The sequence below is a fragment of the Polyodon spathula genome, chromosome 16 (assembly GCF_017654505.1).
Source record: "Polyodon spathula isolate WHYD16114869_AA chromosome 16, ASM1765450v1, whole genome shotgun sequence".
In the NCBI taxonomy this organism is placed as follows: domain Eukaryota; kingdom Metazoa; phylum Chordata; class Actinopteri; order Acipenseriformes; family Polyodontidae; genus Polyodon; species Polyodon spathula.
The window spans coordinates 9950975-9974520 of NC_054549.1; the positions used below are offsets into that span (position 1 = coordinate 9950975).

General features: G+C 45.1%; 1 protein-coding gene and 2 long non-coding RNA genes across 10 annotated transcripts in view; 2 read left to right on the plus strand and 1 right to left on the minus strand.

Annotated features, from left to right (window-relative positions):
- Positions 1-14678, plus strand: part of LOC121329169 (voltage-gated potassium channel subunit beta-2-like) — a 58127-nt gene extending 43449 nt beyond the window's left edge. For all 8 annotated transcript variants that reach the window (XM_041274581.1, XM_041274582.1, XM_041274585.1 and 5 more), the window contains 13 exons: positions 4459-4502; positions 5059-5096; positions 5258-5337; positions 5659-5703; positions 5847-5891; positions 6166-6209; positions 6408-6494; positions 8532-8617; positions 9368-9488; positions 9579-9673; positions 10684-10804; positions 12274-12362; positions 12720-14678. In XM_041274581.1, the coding sequence (XP_041130515.1) occupies positions 4459-4502; positions 5059-5096; positions 5258-5337; positions 5659-5703; positions 5847-5891; positions 6166-6209; positions 6408-6494; positions 8532-8617; positions 9368-9488; positions 9579-9673; positions 10684-10804; positions 12274-12362; positions 12720-12809 (985 nt within the window). In that variant the 3' untranslated portion in view covers positions 12810-14678. The remainder of the gene's footprint in view (positions 1-4458; positions 4503-5058; positions 5097-5257; positions 5338-5658; positions 5704-5846; positions 5892-6165; positions 6210-6407; positions 6495-8531; positions 8618-9367; positions 9489-9578; positions 9674-10683; positions 10805-12273; positions 12363-12719) is intronic.
- A 1462-nt stretch (positions 14679-16140) lies between these two features.
- LOC121329181 lies at positions 16141-17667 on the plus strand. Its single transcript, XR_005951745.1, has 3 exons — positions 16141-16461; positions 17108-17151; positions 17522-17667. It is a non-coding gene; the product is annotated as an uncharacterized LOC121329181 (long non-coding RNA).
- A 403-nt stretch (positions 17668-18070) lies between these two features.
- Positions 18071-19676, minus strand: LOC121329180. The gene is made up of 3 exons (XR_005951744.1): positions 19292-19676; positions 18509-18571; positions 18071-18163 (listed from the first exon to the last, which is right to left on the minus strand). It is a non-coding gene; the product is annotated as an uncharacterized LOC121329180 (long non-coding RNA).
- Positions 19677-23546: the final 3870 nt, after the last annotated feature.

Sequence of the window (23546 nt, forward strand, 5' to 3'; positions counted from 1 at the left end):
GCCGTACCTCACCGCTGTATTATATAAAAGCCCAAGCGCTCTGCTGCAATAGCGCTGGTATTAGTTACATTTTTTTCATTACTAATTCAAAGTGGCTGGGATTTGTAATCTCCCCATTTGCAATGGGAGAGGAACGCACTTCATAAATGGTAATAGATGGGCCCGCTCTCTGAATGCAGAGTGAAACGGGATCGGCGTCGCGGGGGAATGAAACTGTCTGGTTTCATGTTTCACGCCCTCAAGGACCTGCTCATGCTGTTGACATGCCTGCACTCTCTCACTACTGGGGTACACGACACCCTCGTTCCATACCTGCGCTCTCTCGCTACTGGGGTACACGACACCCTCGTTGCATACCTGCGCTCTCTCACTACTGGGGTACACGACACCCTCGTTCCATGCCTGCACTCTCTCACTACTGGGGTACACGACACCCTCGTTCCATACCTGCGCTCTCTCGCTACTGGGGTACACGACACCCTCGTTGCATACCTGCGCTCTCTCGCTACTGGGGTACACGACACCCTCGTTCCATACCTGCGCTCTCTCGCTACTGGGGTACACGACACCCTCGTTCCATACCTGCGCTCTCTCGCTACTGGGGTACACGACACCCTCGTCCCATACCTGCGCTCTCTCGCTACTGGGGTACACGACACCCTCGTTCCATACCTGCGCTCTCTCGCTACTGGGGTACACGACACCCTCGTTGCATACCTGCGCTCTCTCGCTACTGGGGTACACGACACCCTCGTTGCATACCTGCGCTCTCTCGCTACTGGGGTACACGACACCCTCGTTCCATACCTGCGCTCTCTCGCTACTGGGGTACACGACACCCTCGTTCCATACCTGCGCTCTCTCACTACTGGGGTACACGACACCCTCGTTGGGGTACACGACACCCTCGTTCCATACCTGTGCTCTCTCACTACTGGGGTACACGACACCCTCGTTCCATACCTGCGCTGTCTCACTACTGGGGTACACGACACCCTCATCGCCCGTCACAAAACAATTTACTCCAAAATCGTCATTAGTCAAGTCTTAGGTGTTCATTTCTGGTTTGGTTATTTTATTGGGTCTGTTTCTACTTTCTTTAAAAAAAAATGAGATAGATTTATAGAATAGCTAGAATAGATAGATTTGAGAATAGCTAGAATAGATAGCTTTGAGAATGTAGCCCAAACAGGACCTGTTTCAGTGTGAATACCGGTTAGAGAAGGGCGGCTGTCTGTCCTGTATGTGCTTTTTGGTTTTGTTTTCTAGTCTCAGTATTTATTCAGATCTCATTGACGACACATCCCTGCTTCCCTTCACAGTGTGGTCCAGTTATTTAACCCTTACTGTCCCCCCAAGGTCCTGTTCTGATTGCTATTCAAAGCCGAGCTTCCCTGGTTGCCCGACCAGCTCATCCAGTTCATTGTTAGGCAGCGCTGTGATTTAGTGGCATTTTCATCTCGACAGCTGCAAAGGAAGCAGACTGACGCACTCGCATGGGGACCAGGAATACCAGGCCTGCAGCATTGCATACAGTCACTGTGCTCTGTGTTTATTCTGTGAATTAAATCAGCAGTTTCTTACCAGGTTATAACTGGAATGGCATTTTCTGCCATTCGAAGCTTGTTTTATCATTTCACTCTCAATTCAATGCAAAGAAAGAACGTACCATATGAAAAGAAACTGCAGCCTGGTGCTGAGCATCACAAAACCACCGTGTGATTTTACAGTGTCTCCAGCGTTCCCCCTGTCCCAGCAACGAAATCCACCACAGAAACGTAAGCTACTGACAACCAAACGAGCAAGATAGGCCGAATGGCCTCCTCTGGTTTCTGTAAACTTTCTTATGTTGTTAAAATGACCTTTCCCTCCCACCCACCTTCGCTCTAGCATCACTCTCCAGCACACAGTTAGCTGCTTTGGTTTTGCTTCCCCTCGGCAGGGTAGTTGTTTCATGTCTTGCCAGTGTGCTGGTGGGTGGTTGGACAGTAAGGACGATGCAGAGTGGAAAATGATCCTGTTTTGTTTGGCAGGGCGCAGTGGCTGAGCACCACTGTGTTTCTTTACCCACCCTGAGCGTAATCCTTTACCCATTTGATAAGAGACAGTTTAATAAAATAAAAAAAGCTTCTTCTTAATATCCTGTGCATCCGTTTTATTGAAATATTTGATAGATTTTAAGAATAGTGCACGTCAGCAAAAGGAAAAAAAAATGTGCATCTAAATCTATATCTTTTTTTTTTCTCTGTATAGAAGTCACAATGAGATGCATTTTCATGATGTAATTCATTGTCACTTTGGCTCTGTTCGTTTTTATTATAGTTTTGTGATCCAGCTACTCAACATGCCATGGCAAGATCACAACTGAGAGGGAGAGAGGGGGAGAGTCGCTGGTTTAAATCTTCCACCCCCCTAGCCATAGATCATTTAATAATGTCAAGAATCATCTCTGTTTCCTTGCGCAGTCTGGAAGCACACGTTGGCTCCGTCACAAAACATTAATGAGAACTTAATCCTAGCAAGGATGTCGTCTTTGTATCTGAACTGAAGTCTCAGACTGGGGACACAAGTCCTGCATGCAGTATTGAGCAGCACGGGTGAAATATTTAGCAGGTACATTGTGTAGACAGATGGCTTTTTCACCACGAAAAACGTCAGGGTTCCAGCTTCCTTAACCCTGGGGCGAGTTACTCTTTCATGAGAAATGTGCACTCTGCTTTTAAAATGTGTGGGTTAACATAAAATACTTAGTGTCATAAACCAAGTGTTTTATTTTTAAACAAGTGTGTCTCTGTGACAGGCTTACTGTAGTCAGCCAATTCAGAGTGCTGAGTGATGGGCAAGGTGAGAGCGAGTTTTTATATTTACATGATGCTGTGGAAACAATTCCTGACCGGGGTTGCTTGCTGTGCACAGAAGATTTACCTCTTAAACAGAGGCAAAATGACACCAGAGCTATCAGCCAAGCTATAATGCGCTACTCAGGAATCCTATCCAGCAGCGTGGCATTCAATAATTGATCACTATGTTCTGGTCCTGCAAAGCTCAATGCTAGTAGTTCCTGTGCCTCTTATTGTGCTAGGTATTTATATTGCATTACACATGTGGCTGATTGCTGTACTTTTCAGAACATTACTGCAGCTGGCTGTACAGCACAACGATCAATAAAAAATAAAACAATTTCCACTCTTGTAGTTGCCAGTTTTTGTCGGTTATGATAGCTGTTGTCGCAGCCGCTTTGTGCACGACAGAAACTTGTCTTGATTTCACTGGAAACTGAGCTCCCCTCATTTGTGCGCCGAGCAGGCAGAGATTAGTAACAGGATAGCTGTGCCTCACTCTTGGATTTGAGTCTTGGGAGGGGTGGGCTCCGTTCACGCACGCGGGAACCTGTCTGTCCACTGCGCCCATGGGGTCAGAAAGTTCAGCGCTCTCCCGCAGAGTAAGAGGGGCAGGTCTGAAAACGATCGCTCGAGACCGGCGTGCAATGCAGGGCTTGACTCCTCAACAGAGTTAGCACACGGACTGTGAATCTGAGGTCGAGACTTCTAGTGGAGGCTGGGGACGTCCCCGGGGAGCTGTGTTTGTCATCGTCACTTGATATCATAACGTGCAATAAATTGGGGTTATAAAAAGTAATGCTATTGGTAAGAATGTTTTATGATTGGCTGTTTTCTCCGTGGTGGGTGTTCTCTTCTGAGATTATACTAGAGCTGTTGGGCTTGCTTGCATAAATCTTATAAAACAGAACGCTATTAACAATATCAGCAAGGAGTGGGCATGCCTGCAGCCAAACCAAATCAAGTTTGGAGTGGAAAGCCAAACATTTTCAAGCATTTGACAAAACCGAAAGAAGCTTTCTAATTAAAAAATGTAATTAAAAAAGGCTAAGCTGGGTCCTGAAGAAAACGAGATGCTGGTGTGTCCCCAGTAAGAAAGAAAAGGCACAGGCGTTTCCTTTTTTTTTGTTGGGTTTGATCCCTTCCCTCAGCAAAACGTGGTCATGCTGGACTGACACCGGACAGCAGCTGACGTTTTTGGCTGTGCAGCTTTGCTTGAACAGTGAGAGATGTGAAGCAGGCAATGCTGTGGTGGGGGGGGGGGGGGATTGCTAAATTAGTTTTCAGTTTTTTGTAACCTTTTTTGAATTTCAAAGCTAACCTTCAGTAGCTGGTGTTCTGACACAGCACCCACCTCTGCCGTATGTTCTGTGGATCCCTTTCCCAGCAATAGCAGCTGGGTCTGTGCTGATGACGACTGAATGTCTATAATGCTGCGCAGCAGGAAAACAATATAACTGTGGGGTTGCAAATCTGTATGTTAAACACAACACTGCTGTGCCAGGTAAGTGATTCTCTGCAGAGCATCATCAGATCTGTACCCAGCCTCCAGCGTTCATTTAAGTGTTGCCTTGAATAATATCTGTTGCTGAAACTCTGCTTTCTTTACTTTCAACAGAAACCTCGGAAAATCTGGATTGAAGGTGTCATGCCTTGGTCTAGGTGAGCATATAAATACATGAATTAAATAGATAATCAGTTGCAGTATAAAAGGGTGGCTTTCTTATCCAAATCCTTATACCTGAAGGTAGTAATTGCAGCAACGCAGTGAGTCAAGATCAGGAAAAACTGACATGACTACGGCATCTAAAATGTGAGGGAGGCACAAAACACACAATACACACAAAACAACGGCAGTACAGTGAGTGCCCCTGGGATTGAGCAGCGCAAAGTGATCTCAGTCCATTGCTGTTTATCTGTTTGCTACCGTACTGTACGCCATGCAGTCCTCAGTCTAATTCAGTTGGGTTACAGCGTAGTGTCAGATCATCAGAAAAGATAATGGGTTGCGTTAAAGGTGCTGGCATGTGTAGTTTCTGGAATAAAGGGCACTGTATTTCTGCAACGGGAAGCGTCACAGCACCTCGCATATGAAGCACAGCTGTGCGATCTGCTGATCCCGCATTGCCGCACTCCGTTTGAAATGTCAGGAATCGCTGTGCTGAGGGAGCGGCTCGTTGTTCCCATAAATCATGCTGGATTTGTGTCTGTTTTGCAGGAACATGGGTGACCTTCGGAGGTCAGATTACTGACGAGGTAAGGGCTTCTGCTGGGCTTTTTATTTTTCTTGTAGCTTGAATATTTCTGGACATTAATAAACGTGTCAGTTTGGGCTTTAGTATTTATGAGATAGGTAGAACCCTTTTTTGTTATTTTTTGTTTCAGAATTTCTCTGTTTTTTTCTTGTGTTTTCGCAGACGGCAGAGCAGCTGATAACGCTGGCCTATGAGAACGGGATCAATCTGTTCGATACGGCGGAGGTCTACGCTGCTGGCAAGTAGGTACTGCGGTGCGAGAGAGAAACACGCAGCAGGAAACCCGGAGTGCCACTGCAGTGTTCTCTGCATGTGCTCTCGGATGAGAGATGGTGCCAGGTCTCGCCCATCTGTCACTCTGCATGCTGTGCCAGGGACCCCTAACTATCCCTCGCGGTTTGGCAGCGCAGTCTTTTCATTGTGTCCCTCTTCTAAAAAACCCTTTAAATTACAACTTGAAACTCTTTTTTTAAAACACTCGTCTTGGCTTTTTTTAAATGCTCTTACATTGCCAGTTCAAACTTCTAAGCCTTTTGTTTGTCTTATTTTTTTTCTCTTTCCAGGGCAGAAGTTGTACTTGGGAATATAATAAAGAAAAAAGGATGGAGGTAACCCTTGCTGTCTGTCTGTCAGTATATAAGTACTTATTTGATTTCACTGGATTATATTTGTTGTGTAATGTCTGTGTACACTCGATTTGTTTGTCCTCACTCAGCAGTTTTTTCTCTCCTGTTTGTGTTCTTTCTCGCAGGCGCTCCAGCTTGGTCATCACAACCAAAATATTCTGGGGTGGAAAGTATGTCTTTGCAAATTTTAAAACTTTTTAAAAACTATATATTCTTTAAGTGTGACGGTGCATTACAAGGATACAAACACGGCCATAATGTTGAGATGCATTTCGCCCGGCCAACTGCATAAGCATACATTACATTGCTTTGTAGTTTTTGAAAAGGTTTATCAGATTTGCCCCGAACGCATAGAAAGGCTTTGAACTGTCAGATCCCTGCTATTGTGTTTCTTGCTTTTACTGGGTTGTCTGCAACCATTTTCTTTGTTACCTTTCTTTTCAGAGCAGAGACCGAAAGGGGGCTGTCGAGAAAACATATCATAGAAGGTAGGACTACCGTAGGAACCCAGCATGCAATACTGCCCCCTCCCGCCCCAGAGATTCAGCAGCTCCTTCGTAATCGTCTTTGCCGCTGTGAATTCCGATGCATTTTGGATGTAACCGTGGCAGTGCTCCCATACAGAGGCGTGGTGGGGTGGGACACAGCGTCTTGTTGTGCTGTAATGCTGCGGTCTCCTTTTCCAGGGCTAAAGGCTTCTCTGGAGCGGCTGCAGCTGGAATACGTGGACGTGGTGTTTGCGAACAGACCCGACCCCAACACGCCCATGGAAGGTAGGTGTGTCGCTTGGCTGCTTTCGGACTCCTTCTTCTCTTCATTTGAACCGATCTAAAAAAAAGAACTGTCTGTGAGGTCGCCTCCATTCTGCGGCTTTGTGAAGAGCAGAGGGGGGCCGCTCCACCTTAGAGTGGCCCTGCCTGACAGCATGCTCCCACTCTCTCTCTCTCTGTCTCTATGCTTTGATTTTCATCTGTTCTGTTGCATCATACAGCAAACCCACCACCACCCTTTCCATCGACCCATTGAGACCAAGAACTCGCCATCTGAACAAATGCCACAGCTGAGGTCAAAATAAAGCAAACAAACCAAAAAAAAAAAACGCACCTACACCGGGATCGCTGCATGCTTTCAGGACCTAATAGACAGAATAACTGGATGTGAAAGACGTTGTGTGTTGAAAAACTGTTTGATCTAAACAGTGGATCATCCGTGGAGTTATTATGAGTGCAGTTGGCTTTATCCCCTCCCTCCCACCCCCCCCATCCCCACCCAAGTCTGGGTTCGGGAAGTCAAATATAGTCTGCAGTGTGTGCTGTAATTATAGCCTTTTTTCTAAATCTTTTCTTGTCACCAGGGGACCCATTTAGCACTGCAAAGTCAAGAACGTTCATCGTAGAAGGTACACGGACGGTACCCTCCGAGTATTGGCTGTCTCTCTTTTCCAAAAGCATTTTATGGCATTAATACTTATTAATTTAATATTGTGCCCCCCCCCCCCTTTTTTTTTTTTTTTTGGAAACAATGAAAACCATAAAATGCTTTCGAAATAAATAAATAAGTAATCTGACCTTTTTTTAAAAACATCTTGCAAGTAAAATCTTGGGAAAAATATATAGAGATTTATAAAATCAAACCGAGACCTGATCATTCATTTTCATTTTTTCATGTGCATTGTTTGTACTCTCTTCCTTCCACACTGAGCATGTATATACGTGCAGATTTATTCTTTTCTGTTTTAGTTTGTTTTTTATTATTATGGGTGCGTTTGGATTGTCTTTATGCTTCCAGGTTTATTTACTGCGCTATGATTCAGACCTAATTGACTGTATCAGCGTGTGTCTGTTAAAATGATCAGCAATGCCTTAGCCTTGCCAAACCTACAGTGGAACTGGGGAAAGCAAACCGCTCCCCTCCCTCTCAAACATGCTAGTGAATTACTATTAAAAATGCAAACACATCAAATGATGTTTACGTAGTGAAGCATGGCAATGACTCTGAGCTGGAGAGGAGGAATTGCTTGTTTCATTGCTTTCATTGTAGACAATCCCTTTGCGACAATTCTGTATGAATTTGGAAGCACAGCTATCCACCTCCCCAGCATAACACCAGCATGCTTCCTACTGATAGGACTGGCTTAGCATTGTTGTTAATGGATGTCAAATAAAGTGCTGCAGAGCTCGGACTGGGGGTCCCTAGCTGCTTGACAAAGTTTTCTAAGATAAAGTAGCAACACTTGTATTCCGGTTAGCAATGTTATTGTAGCCTGACAAGTCATATTTTCCTTACAGAATGTGCTTGCACTTTTCCTGCTAAGCAGCCTGAGTTTCTTTTTAAGTTGCACTGGGACATAGAGATGGAAGGACAAAAATAGATAGCGTGCAACTTTAAATGTATTAAAAATATGATTAGTTTTTGTAATGCAAATATAAAAAAAAATACAGACTGATCTGTTTGTCACTGGTCCTAATAACTGATCCTTCTTTCTTTGGCCTGTTTGTGTCTGTGCAGCAGAAATCGCATCCTGCATGGTTTTAGACTGGATGAGGGACTTTTAAACAGGGCCCGGATACTGGGTTTCTTAAAACATGCCTACAATTATAAATATGCAATTCAGTGTCAATTCATTGGTAAAGTAATTACATATTGGTTAGAGCTGTAATACTGCTATAGAAATCAATTTCTTTTGGGGGTAAAATATTTCAGTTGTTTCCCTCTCCTGCCCCTAGAGTACCGCAGCTGAAACACCTGAATTGTACACAAATTGCACTGGGGTGCAGTTTCACAGCCCTCTCTACACTCTCTCTCTCCAGAAACGGTCCGAGCCATGACGCACGTCATCAACCAGGGGATGGCCATGTACTGGGGCACTTCCCGCTGGAGTTCCATGGAGATTATGGCAAGTTGCTCAACGCTGCTTTCAATCCCTGGATTACATATACACACTGCACTGCGTACACTCACAAAGCGTCGATCCGCACCACAGCTCACCATACAGCAGCCTCTACAGCAAACCCCCATCGATCAGCTGCTTTGCCGTGCTGCTCTTAAAACAAGACTGTGCACCAAGTCTGACCCAGATGCTGCTGCATAGCGGAGTCACAGCAGGGCATCTAGAAATCAGCCCCCAAGCAGACTTGACATTAGAACTCCATTAGAACAGTGGGGTTTTTTTTTTACCTTTGGGAATTGCTGTGATTTATGATTTTTTTTTAAATTCTAGGTCTGGCTGAACTGTTGTCATAGTTTGGGGGTGTGGGAGGGTATCGCAGATGGTGTTTGTTACGAAACTTGATCTTGCCGTTTTAGAATACAAAAGTTGTGCGATTTGCCAGGCAAGGAGATCACAGAGTTCAGATCCCAGCTGAGGAAAATGCCTCGTTTGTGTCTGATAGGAAGTCATTGTTAACAAGAAAGCACATGCACACAATGTATTTGTAAAACATCGCAGATATAAAAAAATCATGTCTTATGCATGGACACAATCCTAAAAACGAATAAATAAATCTATCTATCGGAGCTCAATATACAACAAAAATTCAAAGCACACAGTTAACTCCCCCAGATGGACAGATTTGTAGGAATGTTTGATCTCCAGTAGTTCTCAGCACCCTCTCTCATTGCTGCTGTTCCCATCTTTCTCCTGCAGGAGGCGTACTCCGTTGCCCGGCAGTTCAACCAGATCCCTCCAATCTGTGAGCAGGCAGAGTACCACATGTTCCAGAGGGAGAAGGTGGAGGTGCAGCTTCCAGAGCTCTTCCATAAGATAGGTACGGACACACAGCGCCACCTGCAGGTGCAACAGCAAGAAGGCAACAGTAAAATTCTTGGAGGGGATTAAATTTGCTCTCTCCTCCCAGGTGTGGGCGCTATGACGTGGTCTCCGCTGGCCTGTGGGATCATATCGGGGAAATACGACAGCGGGGTCCCCCCTTATTCTAGAGCGTCACTCAAGGTAACCCAGTGGGGGGCCCCCTTTTTAATGCTTTGAACTGCAGCAAATTTAAAATACCACAGCTGCTGTTTAAAACATTACAAACTGGGCCCACGCTGACGTTTTCAATGCTTTTTACAGACTACTGGGTTCCCAGGTCTTCTCATGTAAAGGTCCTTTTTTATGATCTAAACCGCGATGGACCTTAAATACAGCTGCCATTTAAATAATTGAAAATGACGCCTTATTTGAAATGACTTTTGATTTAAAATGAAAGAAAACTTTAGTCTAGTGGACAGTTGTTTCGGCAAAGTGTCTGTAAATGACGCCTTGTTGAGACGTCCGTCTGTTAGGCAAAAGTTTTAGTCGTGTACCGTTGCTGCACACTGAGACACACATGAACTTTGAGAGATGCTGGTTTTTCATAACCTTGTTGTAATGATCCAAGCGATGGGGGATCCAGTGAGATGCCCTGCCGCTTGGACCATTTCAAACAGAGCTTAGTGTGCAGCTACACCTGTCTTGTAAAACCTGGAAAGATTCAGCCACCAGCAATGTTTACGTAGAAAACTGCCATTGATGATCCCTCTGAGTTATATACCTTAGAGGCAGCAGCAATTAGCAGAAGGAATATTTACAGCCGAGTCAGCGGCTGTGCTTGGTGTTGCGTGCGGGATTCAGCTCAGTTTGTACCGCAGTGACTCTATTTAAAGATAGATCCTTTCGTTTAGTTAACAACTAAACAAAAGCTCAAATGGACTCAAAAGACATCAAGCACTAAATTCACTGTGTAAGCTGAATTTGTTTTTTGATTTTTATACTGTGTGCAGAACACCGTTCTGGCAGCGCACAGTTCATTTAGCTCCTGAATGTTGCTTCTAGCAGTCTGAGAAGAAGCATGACTACAAATTTAGCTGCATCCCGCTGTCGCACAGTACAAAGTCTCCAAGCCCGCAGCCGGGTTTTTTTCTTGTGAAAGAGGTTTGCGAGCGCCGAGGCTGAGCTGGGTGTGTGCTGTGTGTGTTTGGCAGGGGTACCAGTGGTTGAAAGACAAGATCCTGAGCGAGGAAGGTCGACGTCAGCAGGCGAAGTTGAAAGAGCTGCAGGCAATCGCAGAGAGGCTTGGCTGCACACTCCCGCAGCTGGCTATCGGTACACGGAACTCTGCCGCTCTCTCTCTTTCTGTCTGTCTGTCCGTCCTTCCCTCTCTCACTCTCACTTCAGTTTTTTGTGTGTGTGTGTGCTGCTGGTTCGAGGGACCAGTGACAGCGAGCTGCAGCCAAGTTCAGCGCAGGTTAAATACCTGAGATAAATATCCATTAAGCTGATTGGTTTCACTTTCTGATCGAAAATCAATCAATCAGTAAATCAATAAGTAGGAAATCATTATTACAAAATAACTTTTGCAGTCCGCCTCCAGCTCTAGTTTCTGTTAGGATTGTATTAGCGAGCTCCCACCTTAAGACACAGTGCAACCCGAAGAACTGGCTTCCTTCACTCTTGAACCTGCTTCACTGCGTGGTGTGGACTGTCCACTGAGGGCTAGAGACCACGAACCCAGGTCCACTCTGTGCCACCTCGTCCTCACATCGTGGGTGGCTGTAAAACCTGCAGAGAGCTGTAAAAGCCGATGTGTACAGCGGCAGGGTGCCAGCCTGACGCTTAACCCAGGAAACATTTTATAATGCAAACATAAATCATCTTCTGTTTCTGTTAGGTGTAGGGAGGACACAAGTCATTAACAGGCTGACATGCTGATACTCCCTAGATAAATCGTTTTTAACGCCCACAGAATACTCGTCTGTGTAAATCATTCAGTGATGCTACTTTGCTGATATGACATGGCTTTTAAATAACAGCTTTAAACAGAAAAATCTGCCTCCTGGTTTAGAATTAATAGTCACGGCGCTTTCCAGGACGACAGATTTTGAAATTGCATTTCACACACCATTCATTCTGCCACTTTGACAGCAATGTTTAAGTGAAGTTTGAAAATGCTGTCTCTTTAATAAAGTGGGCGTTTAGTTATTTATTTGCCTTTTTTAAAACGCAGCCTTTGTTTATGTCACGTCCCTGAGACTGGCACTTTAAACCGCTTTGTGGAGAACTGCCACGGAAATGTACCGCGGGCGCCGCTAACCCAGTCCGGTCTGTGGACCAGATCTCAGAAGCAAAGCAGAGCTGGGCCTGGTCCGTGCCTCCAAAGAACGGCAGGTGCGCTGGTGTAGGGTACACTGTGCACAGCGTTCAGAGGTGCGTTAGGAAGAGCAGTGTTTCCGTTCAGATGTTTAAAGCCCTTTCTACCGGACTTTAGCCATCGCATTAAATAACATAGTAAAAATAAATATATAGCCTTGACTGGTTTCTAATTGACTTCTGCGCTTAGCCAGCCAGCCAGCTTTCCAACCTTTTGACATGATAAGTGTGCATTTCTCAGTAATAATAATAATAATAATAATAATAATAATAATAATAATAATAATAATTATTAAATTAAAATAAAGTTTAAAAAAAAAACTTTTTAAAAATAAATAATCAATCTTCCAGTGGAGTGAAAGGTCATGCATCTCGATGCTCGCTGCTTTGATGGATGTCACTAAATGATGTGCCGTTTCTTGCAGCGTGGTGTCTGCGGAACGAAGGCGTTAGTTCAGTCCTGCTGGGGGCTTCCAATACAGAGCAGCTGATAGAGAACATTGGAGCAATACAGGTGAGTGCTGGCTGATGAGGCTTTTCCTGCTCTCCTCTGCAGGGTCCCTGTGTGCCCCTGGGTGAGGCTTCTCCTGCTCTCCTCTGCAGGGTCCCTGTGTGCCCCTGGGTGAGGCTTCTCCTGCTCTCCTCTGCAGGGTCCCTGTGTGCTCCTGGAAACGCACCCGACTCCACAAGGGGATTCTGTTGTTATGAGTTGTGTGAATTAGTGTGCTCATGTCTCTACAGGAACAGGCCTGGGTGATGTGTGGGTTAGTGTGCTCATGTCTATGCAGGAACAAGCCTGGGTGCTGGGGTGCTGATTCAGGACTTCTCTTGAGAAAGGCGTGTAATATGTTTTTTTTTGTTTGCTTTTCAGGTTCTTCCAAAGTTATCTTCCTCCATTGTGCATGAAGTGGATAGCATTCTGGGCAACAAGCCGTACAGCAAAAAGGACTACCGGTCCTAATGTGCTACGTAGCAGAGCGGAGCGCCCCCCGCTGGACTCAGACTGTTCTTCATCTCTAACCTTTGCCTGTTCCTCTTATTGCTTGAGCTTTTACTGAATTGGAAACTGAAGTGCAGAATCGGATGAGTTGCACTGGAGAGAATAATTTAAAAAAGGATTGCAATGGAATGCAAAGAAGGGGGAGGGGGGGGATATGCACTCTTAGAAATTAATATTTAAAAGAAGAAAAAAAAAGCACACACACGCTCGCTTTGCAGACTATGAATTCTGTTTTACTTTTTTTGATTTTCATTTTGCAGTGGATCTACATAGAAATGATAACACAAGGACAATTAAGACAATGTTTACCTTGACTTGTAAAATGATATTTCAGCTTTACAATGCTTCCTTTTTTTTTCAATATGAATGAATTAATAAACAGTTAAGTGATAGAACTGAGACTTATATAACAGACACAAGTGACTGTTCCTCATTCTCGGGGATCAGTAAGGTTGCCCCGCGATTGAAACATTTCCGCTGCAGTGTGATCTGCAGTAATGTTTTGGGACACATGGCTAGTCTTTGAGCCCCAGAGTATATCCACCTTTAAGAGTTAATGGTGCAGAGTCTCTTGCATTGGTTTTGTTTTAAATCTGTTTCTAAACATGTCTTTTTTTGTCATGTGGCTGAAGCCAAAGAATTTCAAAAGCTTTCAGTGGGACTTATGTTTTACCCCAATACTGAAAGCCAAAAAAAAAAAAAAAAAAAAAAAGTCTTTTTCCAGCCCAGTCCTTCAACCTGCAGAATCTGTAACCCTCCCGAACTGATTTTCTGCACAGTGTCACTTTTCAACAGCAATGTCTGGGCTGTTGTACCACTGTAAGCACTTCTTCATTGATCCACCAGTAACGCTGCATGCCATCTTATCAAATCCCAGCCCAGACTCAAGCAGACATTCCTCCAGCAGACTCGTGGGTGATGGTGTTTCCCACCCTGCCCCTCCCCATTCCTCGTCCTGTTAATGCCATGCATCACTGGTAGAAGTTTTAACAGCCAGATTCAATCAGTCATGTACAGTAGCATGCTTCTAGTGAACCTGCAGATTTCAGTGCTGTTAATCTTTGTACCATTCACATTCGCTCAGCCCAAGGATTGCTCTGAAACAGTTTGCATGCAAGGGGCTCGGTTTGTATTTTATTGCATCACCAGTGAAAGTCTGTTTTATTGGATATGATTGAAACGGTTTTACACCTGCGTTACTCTGAATGTACAGAGCCTCAGTGTTCAGTGGCTATGGGGTTGCCAGCAGGGTATCATCCTGCATTGTCTTCCACACTGTGAAAGATGTTCTGGATTGAACTACGGTAGAAGGTGGCAGCAGTTTAGACTGTAATGTTAAAAAAAATAATAATAATAATAATTTGCATGTAGGATAATGCAGAGCCGGTCTGCTGTATACTTTGAGTGGAATCCAAAGGATTAAATAAAGCCATCTGTGGCACCACCTTATGGACAGTAGGAGTTACTGCATTAAAAAATATATATCTGTATATATATATATATTTCTACAGTCAATGTTTCTTCATGTAACTAACATTTGAGAAATGTAGATTATTAATAATAATCATAATCAAGGAATGGGAAGCATGGTACCATATGAAGCGCAAAAAGCTTTTTTAAACAACAGAAACATGTGCTTGATTTGCTGAACTCTGCTCGAGTATTGTAACTAATAAGCAGGTTCTGTGTATGTGTGCCGCTCAGTATGTCGATCCTGCACCTGGCAATGAGCGATGACTATTACAATAGTATTATAATCACTTGTATTTGAGATTGATTATTCTTTATGTCTGTCAAGACTAGAAACTGCAGTATTTTCTCTCTGGTGCGTACCGAGTTTGAAGCGAATGAAATGTAAAACAAATGACGTCATCGTTTAATTAGACATCCTTGCAGCTCAAATGGTCGTTGAGTGATGGCTGTGAATTGTTGCATGCAAGCTGCTTCAGCTTGGTACTGAACCAGGGTTTGTTTTGGTGCACCACCCGGTAGTTTAGATAACGAGTCTGTCCTGCCATGTGCGGTATTAGGGTGACTAGAGTACCCAAAGCTTTTGATTCCAGTATCTCAAACCAAAGACCACTGCAGGTCATTGTCCTTGTTGGGGGGCCCGCAGCATGCTAGCGCAGACGTGTCCTAAACAGCCCCCCCCCCCCCCCCCCCCCCCCCAGAACGCTGGAAACCTGGACTGCTCTCCTAGTGCACAGAAAAGTCAGACGACTAGTCAGTGAAATAATAAAACTGTCCGCACTGCAGTGTACCACAGCAAATCCCACTGACTCTGCAGAATATAACCTGCCTCGCGGTTCTGTCAGATCATGCCAATGCCTTTCTAGACGAGTGCCCGCCCAGGTGTGCCCCCAGCAGCAGTGTTTGAATACAGGGCAGGCAGGCAGTGTGTTGCCCCGGTGCTTGGTGAAACAAGTATTCAGGTTAATCTTTTCTCCAATCTGTAATCCGCACTGGGTGCTGGCATGAGACTGCAGCTCTGGATTGGGGAGCTGGGCACTAATAATGGGCGACCAGCTACAGCAGTAGTGTCTCAATTTAAGCGACAGGACAGCGGGCACCAGTGCTCCCAGTACAGCGGTGTTCTCGCAGTTAATAAAACCGTTTTTAACTGGAATGGCTGCATCGCGTGGTGTTATACTACACATTTAAAACACCTGTACTGTCCTGAAGAGCAGGTCGCCATGTCGTTCTGAGGAATAAGGGCGTTAGATGGTTTTATAGAAAGACCGCTGTTGTGTGTTAACCCTTTCTGTTTTGAATGCAGAGGAGAGTGGCCCAGTTAGTTTTTCTGGACTGTACTGTTTTGCTTCCTATTTTGAAACAGGGATGCACTTGTGGGTCCCCTCTGAGGAATTATAGGACAATAATAATGATGAGTCGGCTGTATGTACGCGCAGTCTGACGCTTTCATCGTCAGATCGGTTCTGTCTGTATATACTTTGACCTGTGTACGTTTATGAATGGTTGTGATCACTCCTGCATTGTTAATTGATTTTTTTTTTTTTTTTTTTTCATTGGCAGGCATTTGCTAACTGCATCGTCCTTCTGAATGTGAATTCAGGACTGACGATATGCACAGCTCCTGTATTTATGAAATGACAATAAATAAAATCATATTAAACATTCTGCCTGGTAGTGTGAGTTCCTCATTGAGAGAGAGAGCTATTATAACACTGTTAGAATGGAAGTTTTTATTAATAATGTGATGAGGAATATCAGGATTGAGAACTATTCCTGGAGCTTATCTTTGAGGTTGCTACGCTTCCAGGGCTCCAGCGGGCGAAGCTAGTGCCGTCGGCGTGAAGCGCGTATCTCTTATGTATGCATAGTGGATTATTTTAATCAAAAGCTATTTCAACTTGGGGAGGGGGCGTTTCAAGCATTCTGTAATGGAAAAATATAACCCTCAAAGCACCCCCGAGCGGCGTGTTTGAGTGGATGCAGTACCTGCCCAGCCCGGCGCTGTTCCTCCTACCTGTAGGCACACCTGTGCTCTAAGCGCAGGTGCGTCGTAGACTGACCACGCCCCTTCCAAGGTGACACGCCCCGGTGGCCACGCCCCGCACAGGTAGATCGGAAAGATGGCGGCCGGGGTAGCACGGTGAGTTTGAGCTCTGTAACTCTGTCGTGGTTTTGAATGATTTTGATGTTCGTGTGGAAGAGAGCACACAGAGAGAGACTTGCTTGTGCTGCGCCGTGTTTCTGCGTGTAGATGTGTGTGTTTAAACAGTGGGCTTGTGTTGCACAGGTAACATCCAGACCCAGTCCCCTCGGAATAGCCGAGCTCCTGAGCGGCTGTGTCGAGCTTCATGCTCGGAAAGGATGGTTCTTTATGGGAAATGCCTCGTGTTTTATAACAGACAACAAAACACTGGGGCTGAATTTCAAAGAGACGCAATGACTTCTGGTTTTCAAATAAGTTACACTTTCGGAGAGACTGTTCTTAACTTTCTTTAAATGCCCTTTAAGACCTTTCTAGTTTTATAATTTTGCAAATAACTTCATTAATGATCAGAAATTAGTAAGAAACATATTGATTATGGAGTCGTTTCATAAATGATTTCTACAAACCGGCCTGGAAAATTAGTTTTTACAATTAACAAAACAGCCGGGTTTGAGCTGTGCACTCTCGCTGCGGCGCAGTGCTGAATCGACACAGGGATGTTGAAATTGTAAACGATTCGCATTCATCATGCACAAACGGTGATTGCTGTGACTGTCAGTTCTGTGTGTGTTTGTTTTCCCAGATGCATCTCATCCTGGCTGCCCCGGCGGGCTGGTGTTTGTCACGGTAAGCGCGCTTTGGTTTGAATCTGCTCAGCGGTGTACTATCGCTAGGTGAAGGGGGCTCGCACAGTGCAGACAGGGTTATTTCTGATTACAGATGTGTTAATGTGCGTTACTTTTAAAATGCTGCTGTTTTCAGAATTCACAGGCAGCCGGTGCGTGTGACACAAACAGTACATCGGCGCTGCAATTAACTCTTTCTCATCGTGGCGTGCTCACAAGCAGCACTTTGAAACAAGAATCTCTCTTGTGCACGATGTATTGACATGATACCTTGCTGATGTCCTGTATATTCTGTGTTATTCACTTTTTGTGAACGCTGTGCTGTACAGATGTCTCTGATAATCGCCTCCGTTGTATGTTTCTCATTTCAGAACTCGTTGTTGTGTTCTTTCAGGAAAACGACTGACTGCAGATTGAAGGGCTTTGCAGATTTCACCCGGGAATGCCGTTGTGTGATCCTCTTGCACTGTCCTTGTGATTTCATGTATTAAAGGTTTCCTTGTGTACTGGTGCCTTGTCTGATCCCTTCCTTACTGTCACTGCGGTTTTTTTTTTGCGGGTAAATTCTACCTAGCAGTCTCTAAACAGATTATTGATTGGTGTTTCCTTGGCGTGCTTGTCTATGATGAGAAACTCCCTCACATGCTCTGTTGGGCACTGCAGAGTAGTGCCCTGACACGGTTGTGTGCAGTTGATTCACTTCGTGGACCATACGATCGGTTAAGTATTTTGGCGGGAAAATTTGAGGTGCTAAAAACAGGATCTGCATCTACAGTCCCCAACAGAGCATGTGATGGAGTGTCTCCTCATGGACAATCACGCCAAGGAAACACCGATCACATGGTCTGTTAGAGACTGCCTGGAGAAAGAAACTCAACACAAAAAATACACAATGCAATATTTATTTAAACTGCAAGAACAGTAAAAAACCAGAATTTGGGGCACGGCTGGCTTGTGAACCGATCTGCTGTCCCGAGACTCCAAGCGCTGGCAGAGGGTTTACAGGAACGATACTGCAGAAAACAAAATTAAAACCAAACGTCAAGATAGCGCACAAACACCGACCATGTCTACGCGGTGACCATGCGCTGGCAGCATTGGGAGCCCCCGGCACGCTAGCGAGTGCACGCCGCGGAGCAGATTCAAACACCAGCCCATTCCCGGATTCAGTGTGCAGAGGCCGCGATGAATCGGGAACACACAACTGACAGCAGTCATCGTTTCTGCAGGGTGAAAGCGAATCGTTCACAATTGCACAAGTCTTTCCAAAAGCTGCTTGTTCAGAACCGCTAGCTGTGGTTCTATACAGTTCTATGCGCTCTAGAGGTCGACAGGAGATCAAACTAAACATGACTTACCATGACATGCGTGTGTCGAGTCAGCACTGCGCCGCAGAGAGAGTGCCCAATCCTCTCGTGTTCCTGAGAGAAACACAAATACCAAACTGTTCAAATGAACACCTGAAACGGGTGAATCTGCAGTGCAACGGGGGTCTTATTACCATCGCTGAATATGTGACCAAAACACAATGGTGCGAAGCATCTCCCATACACTACACACTGTTTAGCAATCTGCTTTAGAGTAAATGCACACAAACCCGTCTGGTTTGTTCATTGCAAAGAGCGTGTTTTTCTGAACTCAAACAAACACATTTTTCAGGCCGGTTTGTATAATTTCTCAGAAAGCTACAATAAAGTAATTTATGAAACGACTCCATAATCCACCCGTTTCTGATCATTAATGAAGTTATTTTCAAATTATAAAACTAAAAAGGTCTTAACTTTAAGAACAGTCTCTCCGAAAGTGTAACTTATTTGAAAACCAGGAGTCATTGCGTCTCTTTGAAATTCAGCCCCAGTGTTTTGTTGTCTGTTATAAAACACGAGGCATTTCCCATAAAGAACCATCCTTTCCGAGCATGAAGCTCGACACAGCCGCTCAGGAGCTCGGCTATTCCGAGGGGACTGGGTCTGGATGTTACCTGTGCAACACAAGCCCACTGTTTAAGCAGTCTATCTAAACACACACATCTACACGCAGAAACACGGCGCAGCACAAGCAAGTCTCTCTCTGTGTGCTCTCTTCCACACGAACATCAAAATCATTCAAAACCAGGACAGAGTTACAGAGCTCAAACTCACCGTGCTACCCCGGCCGCCATCTTTCCGATCTACCTGTGCGGGGCGTGGCCACCGGGGCGTGTCACCTTGGAAGGGGCGTGGTCAGTCTACGACGCACCTGCGCTTAGAGCACAGGTGTGCCTACAGGTAGGAGGAACAGCGCCGGGCTGGGCAGGGCTGGTACTGCATCCACTCAAACACGCCGCTCGGGGGTGCTTTGAGGGTTTTGCCTTCGGACGTAAAAGGGCCCCGTTTTTACAATTAGTAATGCCAGTAAAGTCAACCCCTCCCCTTTGCCCTGTTTCGAGGTACCGCCTAAAAAACGGCGATACCCCAAAACCGCCGACGCGGTAGAGTGCAGAGCCCGCGAAACTCACGCCCGTCTCCCGCAGGCATTGGAACAGCATGCTGGACGCGAACCCGCGGAGAGAGAGGCGAGGCTGAGCGGACTGCAGCTCCACACAGGCAAAGCACGGGAAGCTGTGCTCAGTCCGCTAAGCCAACCGCGCCGACGAGCTCCCCAGCGGCTTTTCAACGTGTTCAGTGTCCCGGGTGGCAGGCTCCTCTATGCGCTGCAAACACCTTTTCAATGTGAACTATCCTAGAGGCTACAGTCGTGCAAACAGATTGGTTCTGTTCTTTGGAAAAGGATCCCTAAAATTATGTGCGCGCAAGTAATGCGAGAAGCTCCGGTTCTTAAAAGCAGTTTAAGAACAGAATCAAACTGCGCCCACTGCCTGTTCTGCGCTGGTGGCGCAACTGCAATGTTATCTCGCAATGCGGCACATCGATTCACAACTTCAAATCCCGACTTTTTTAAAGCTGCATTTTCTCTCATATTATTACTACTCAATATATCAATAAATATTTACTCAACCTTCATCATTTCGTTCTGCCGCAATGGCGCCGGAGCTAGCGGTGCCGGGGCGCGGCTTTGCATGGTTCCCCTCATATACAGGGGGGGGGTTACAGTTTTGTTTCAAATCGTGCTCGGCGGTGCAATAACTTTTATTTACAAAATTAAATAATAATAAAGAAAAAAAGTATATTTACCAAATAAACTGCAACTCTCCCACCAAGTGCCGCCTGCAGCACTTTGATACCCGCCCGCGGTTTAAGCACTACACGCACACGCACACGCACACGCGAGGGAAGAGTCGCTCAGACCGAAGCAACGTGAACCCTTGTAATACGAAGCTGCATACAGTTTATTAGGTTTGAGTAAGTCATCTTGTCAACCACAAGAGGGCGCCAATACCCCTGCATTCAATTCAATCATTTTAGTTTCTCACCAAATCCGAGCGCTCAAGCACAGTGATATCGTGCGAGGGAATGTCCGTACCGAGTCTCCGCACAGTCGGACACGGAGTTCCCAAGTTACCGCTGATAATGTGCGCTCTATGTAAAGTAACGCGCTCACAACGACGGCAGAGGCTCCCCTGATCTGCTGCAGCTGAGCGGACGGAGGATTATCAATAGAAAAGGAAAAAGACAAGGTCCTTTTTGAAAGGATTTATTAAAACACATTAAACAAACACACAGAGTACAAAGAAAAAGAGGATTATGGGTTGAGGTTTTTTTTTTTTTTTTTCAATTATTATTATTTTTTTTTTTTTTTAGAAATGCCCATAGCTTAAAACACGTCATTTTATTTTAACATTGGATAATGAATCTCATACAAAACATCTCACATGCTGTGCACACATTTTCTACAAAATGACATTGTCCTGTTTGTGTGTTTTTTAAAATGCATTATTCTGTAGCTTTTAAAGCTCTCCGATGTACTATTATACTGAAGCCTATAATTCTTATATATATATTTATTAAATTGCACAGCTATAAAAGGCAATACAGTTCTGTAGTTCATTCTGGTATGCTTCAGTGTTGTGATGATTTTTTTTTGTAATTGATAATTTTGTTTTACTGGCACTCAAAACAATCTGAGCCATCAGCACAAGCACTTGATCAGTCATATTATTTTAAAAATGACAATAATAATAAAATAAAACGCACTCACAGACAAAACACTGACCGCTCCAGGTGGCATGCCCTTCCACTGATGGCACCAATAAACACTGACTACAGTAAATTGGCATCTGTTTAGAAAAGCTTGCTGGCATCTAACCCTCCTGGTGTACTCACTGTGCGCGCCTGGCTGCCTCAGACTGCAATCACAGGGCACCCCTTTCAAGAGTCTACCAATAGCTGCTGTTAAAGTGCTTTGAAATAGTGACCGCAGCCCTCACTGGAGTCCGAGGGAACTCACCCGGGCTTGCAGGCTCGCCCTGTACAGCTCCGGGCTAGCTCCCCCCCTCCCCGTTTTGGGAACTGGGGACTAACTGGTTTAGCTGACCCCTTTACGATAGACAGGATATCAAACTGGGAAACAAACTCCAGAACTCCAGTTAGCTCCTGGTGAAGCGCGGTACTGCATGGGAGGATTTGCAACCTGAAGTCACACCTCCACCTGGATGAGCACAAGCACACACTGACCGCACTCTTCAGGACCCACACTGCTTAGCAGTAGGTAGGTGACTTTCTCAGCTGCCTGTTGATTCAGACCTCAGTATCATTGAAATACACAAATAACCAGCCTATAGGTCCTCTTTCTTGTTGGGGGGGGGGGGTGATTCTACAAAACATTTACTGAATCCACACCAAGCACAACCTTTTTCATTAACCCTAATAAAGCACAACTTTCAAGGTTAACCCTCCAGTCTTTTCAGGGTGAAAGTTGTGCTGTGCATACTCGTACAAAATCCAACATCTTTTGTTTTTGGGGGGGGGGGGGGGGGGGTTATGAAAAAAAAAAAAAGATTTTTGATATTGAGCGATGCTTCTCTCATGTTTAAAAATAATAAATTGTCAACACAGAATTCGTTATAAAAAGGAAAGAACACAAGCAGGTCTCTCTCCTGCTGAACATTTGATTATCCATATATTGCAAAATAAAGGTAGTGCACATTTGTTTCCTTTTCAGAATCATTATTTTACAAATCTCTTAAATTAGCTGATGAAACTTCAAGCCCTGTGTCTAAACAAAGCTTAGAATAAAAGCTGCCAGCCTGAAATGTAATGGCAGTACGACACGGGCGTGGCTGACAGAGACACACAGCCTGCTTTTAGAAGTGGCTGCAAGTCTGATATCACAGAAAAGGAGCCCAATGCTTCGTGCTATTAACAAAAAGTGCTCTTCACCTCCTGGCACCCTCGTATTCTCCGGTGTCAGATCAGCGCTTTGAGACTCGAGGGTTTTGAAACCAGGTCCGACCCCTGCCCCTTACTCACTGCACAGCAATCTATTATATACAACAACGTATGTGAGTGTGTGCGTGCGAGTGTGTGTGTGCGAGTGTGTGTGTGCGAGGGCCTCAGTGTAATCTATTAGCATGCACAAGCCTTGGAAGGAATCTGTAAGCATGCACAAGCCTTGGAAGGAAGTGGCGCCACCAGGCTTTGCAGCACAGCTGGCCGAGGGAGAGGCGAGCTGATGCCGGTTCAACCCTTTTAACTGCGGAATGATCTATTTCCAGAACCTTTTGGAATGTCCTCCCGGATGAGGACCAATCGTCTGTTTCGATTCCTGCAGCATCCTTGAAAAGCACACTGTCAGTCCCTCCAGAGTCTCCTGCAGGGACCTCTGAAGATGCATTGCTGTTGCAGTGTCCTGGAAAGACATCTACTCTATGTCAAAATGAGGGGTCAGCTCAGTGGGGTCAGGGTTTTTGTGGCTACATTTGCAAACAATCAAAAAAAACAAACTTTAGTTCCAGTCACTGATTTACCAAAGTCCCCCCAAGCAGCAAAACAAACTGCTGGGGAATGGATTCTTCATTACAAAACTCTACACGCTTCGGCTTCGCTCTCGTTTACGAATCCCATCCAACAGATAAAGAAATCCTTCCACGTCCAAGAAGCAGAGGCATCAAACACTTAGACACGGTACCTGCTCTTCACCTGGGTCAAAAACCAGTGAAACCTTCTTCAGTGAACCTAACCTCCATAAAAAAACACAACAGGCCACTGCAATCAATCCCATACTCCTGTACCAGAGTCTGCCTCTGTGTGTGTGTGTGTGTGTGTGTCTGCCTCTGTGTGTGTGTGTGTGTGTGTGTGTGTGCGTGTGTGCGTGTCTGTGTGTGTGTGTGTGTGTGTTGTGTGTGTGAGTGTGTGTGTGTGTGTGTGTGTGTGTGTGCGTGAGAAAGGAAAATAAGCGCAATACAATGTAATGGAATCTCCTTTAGAAAGCTTTTTTTTTTCTGAAGGCATAATTTAA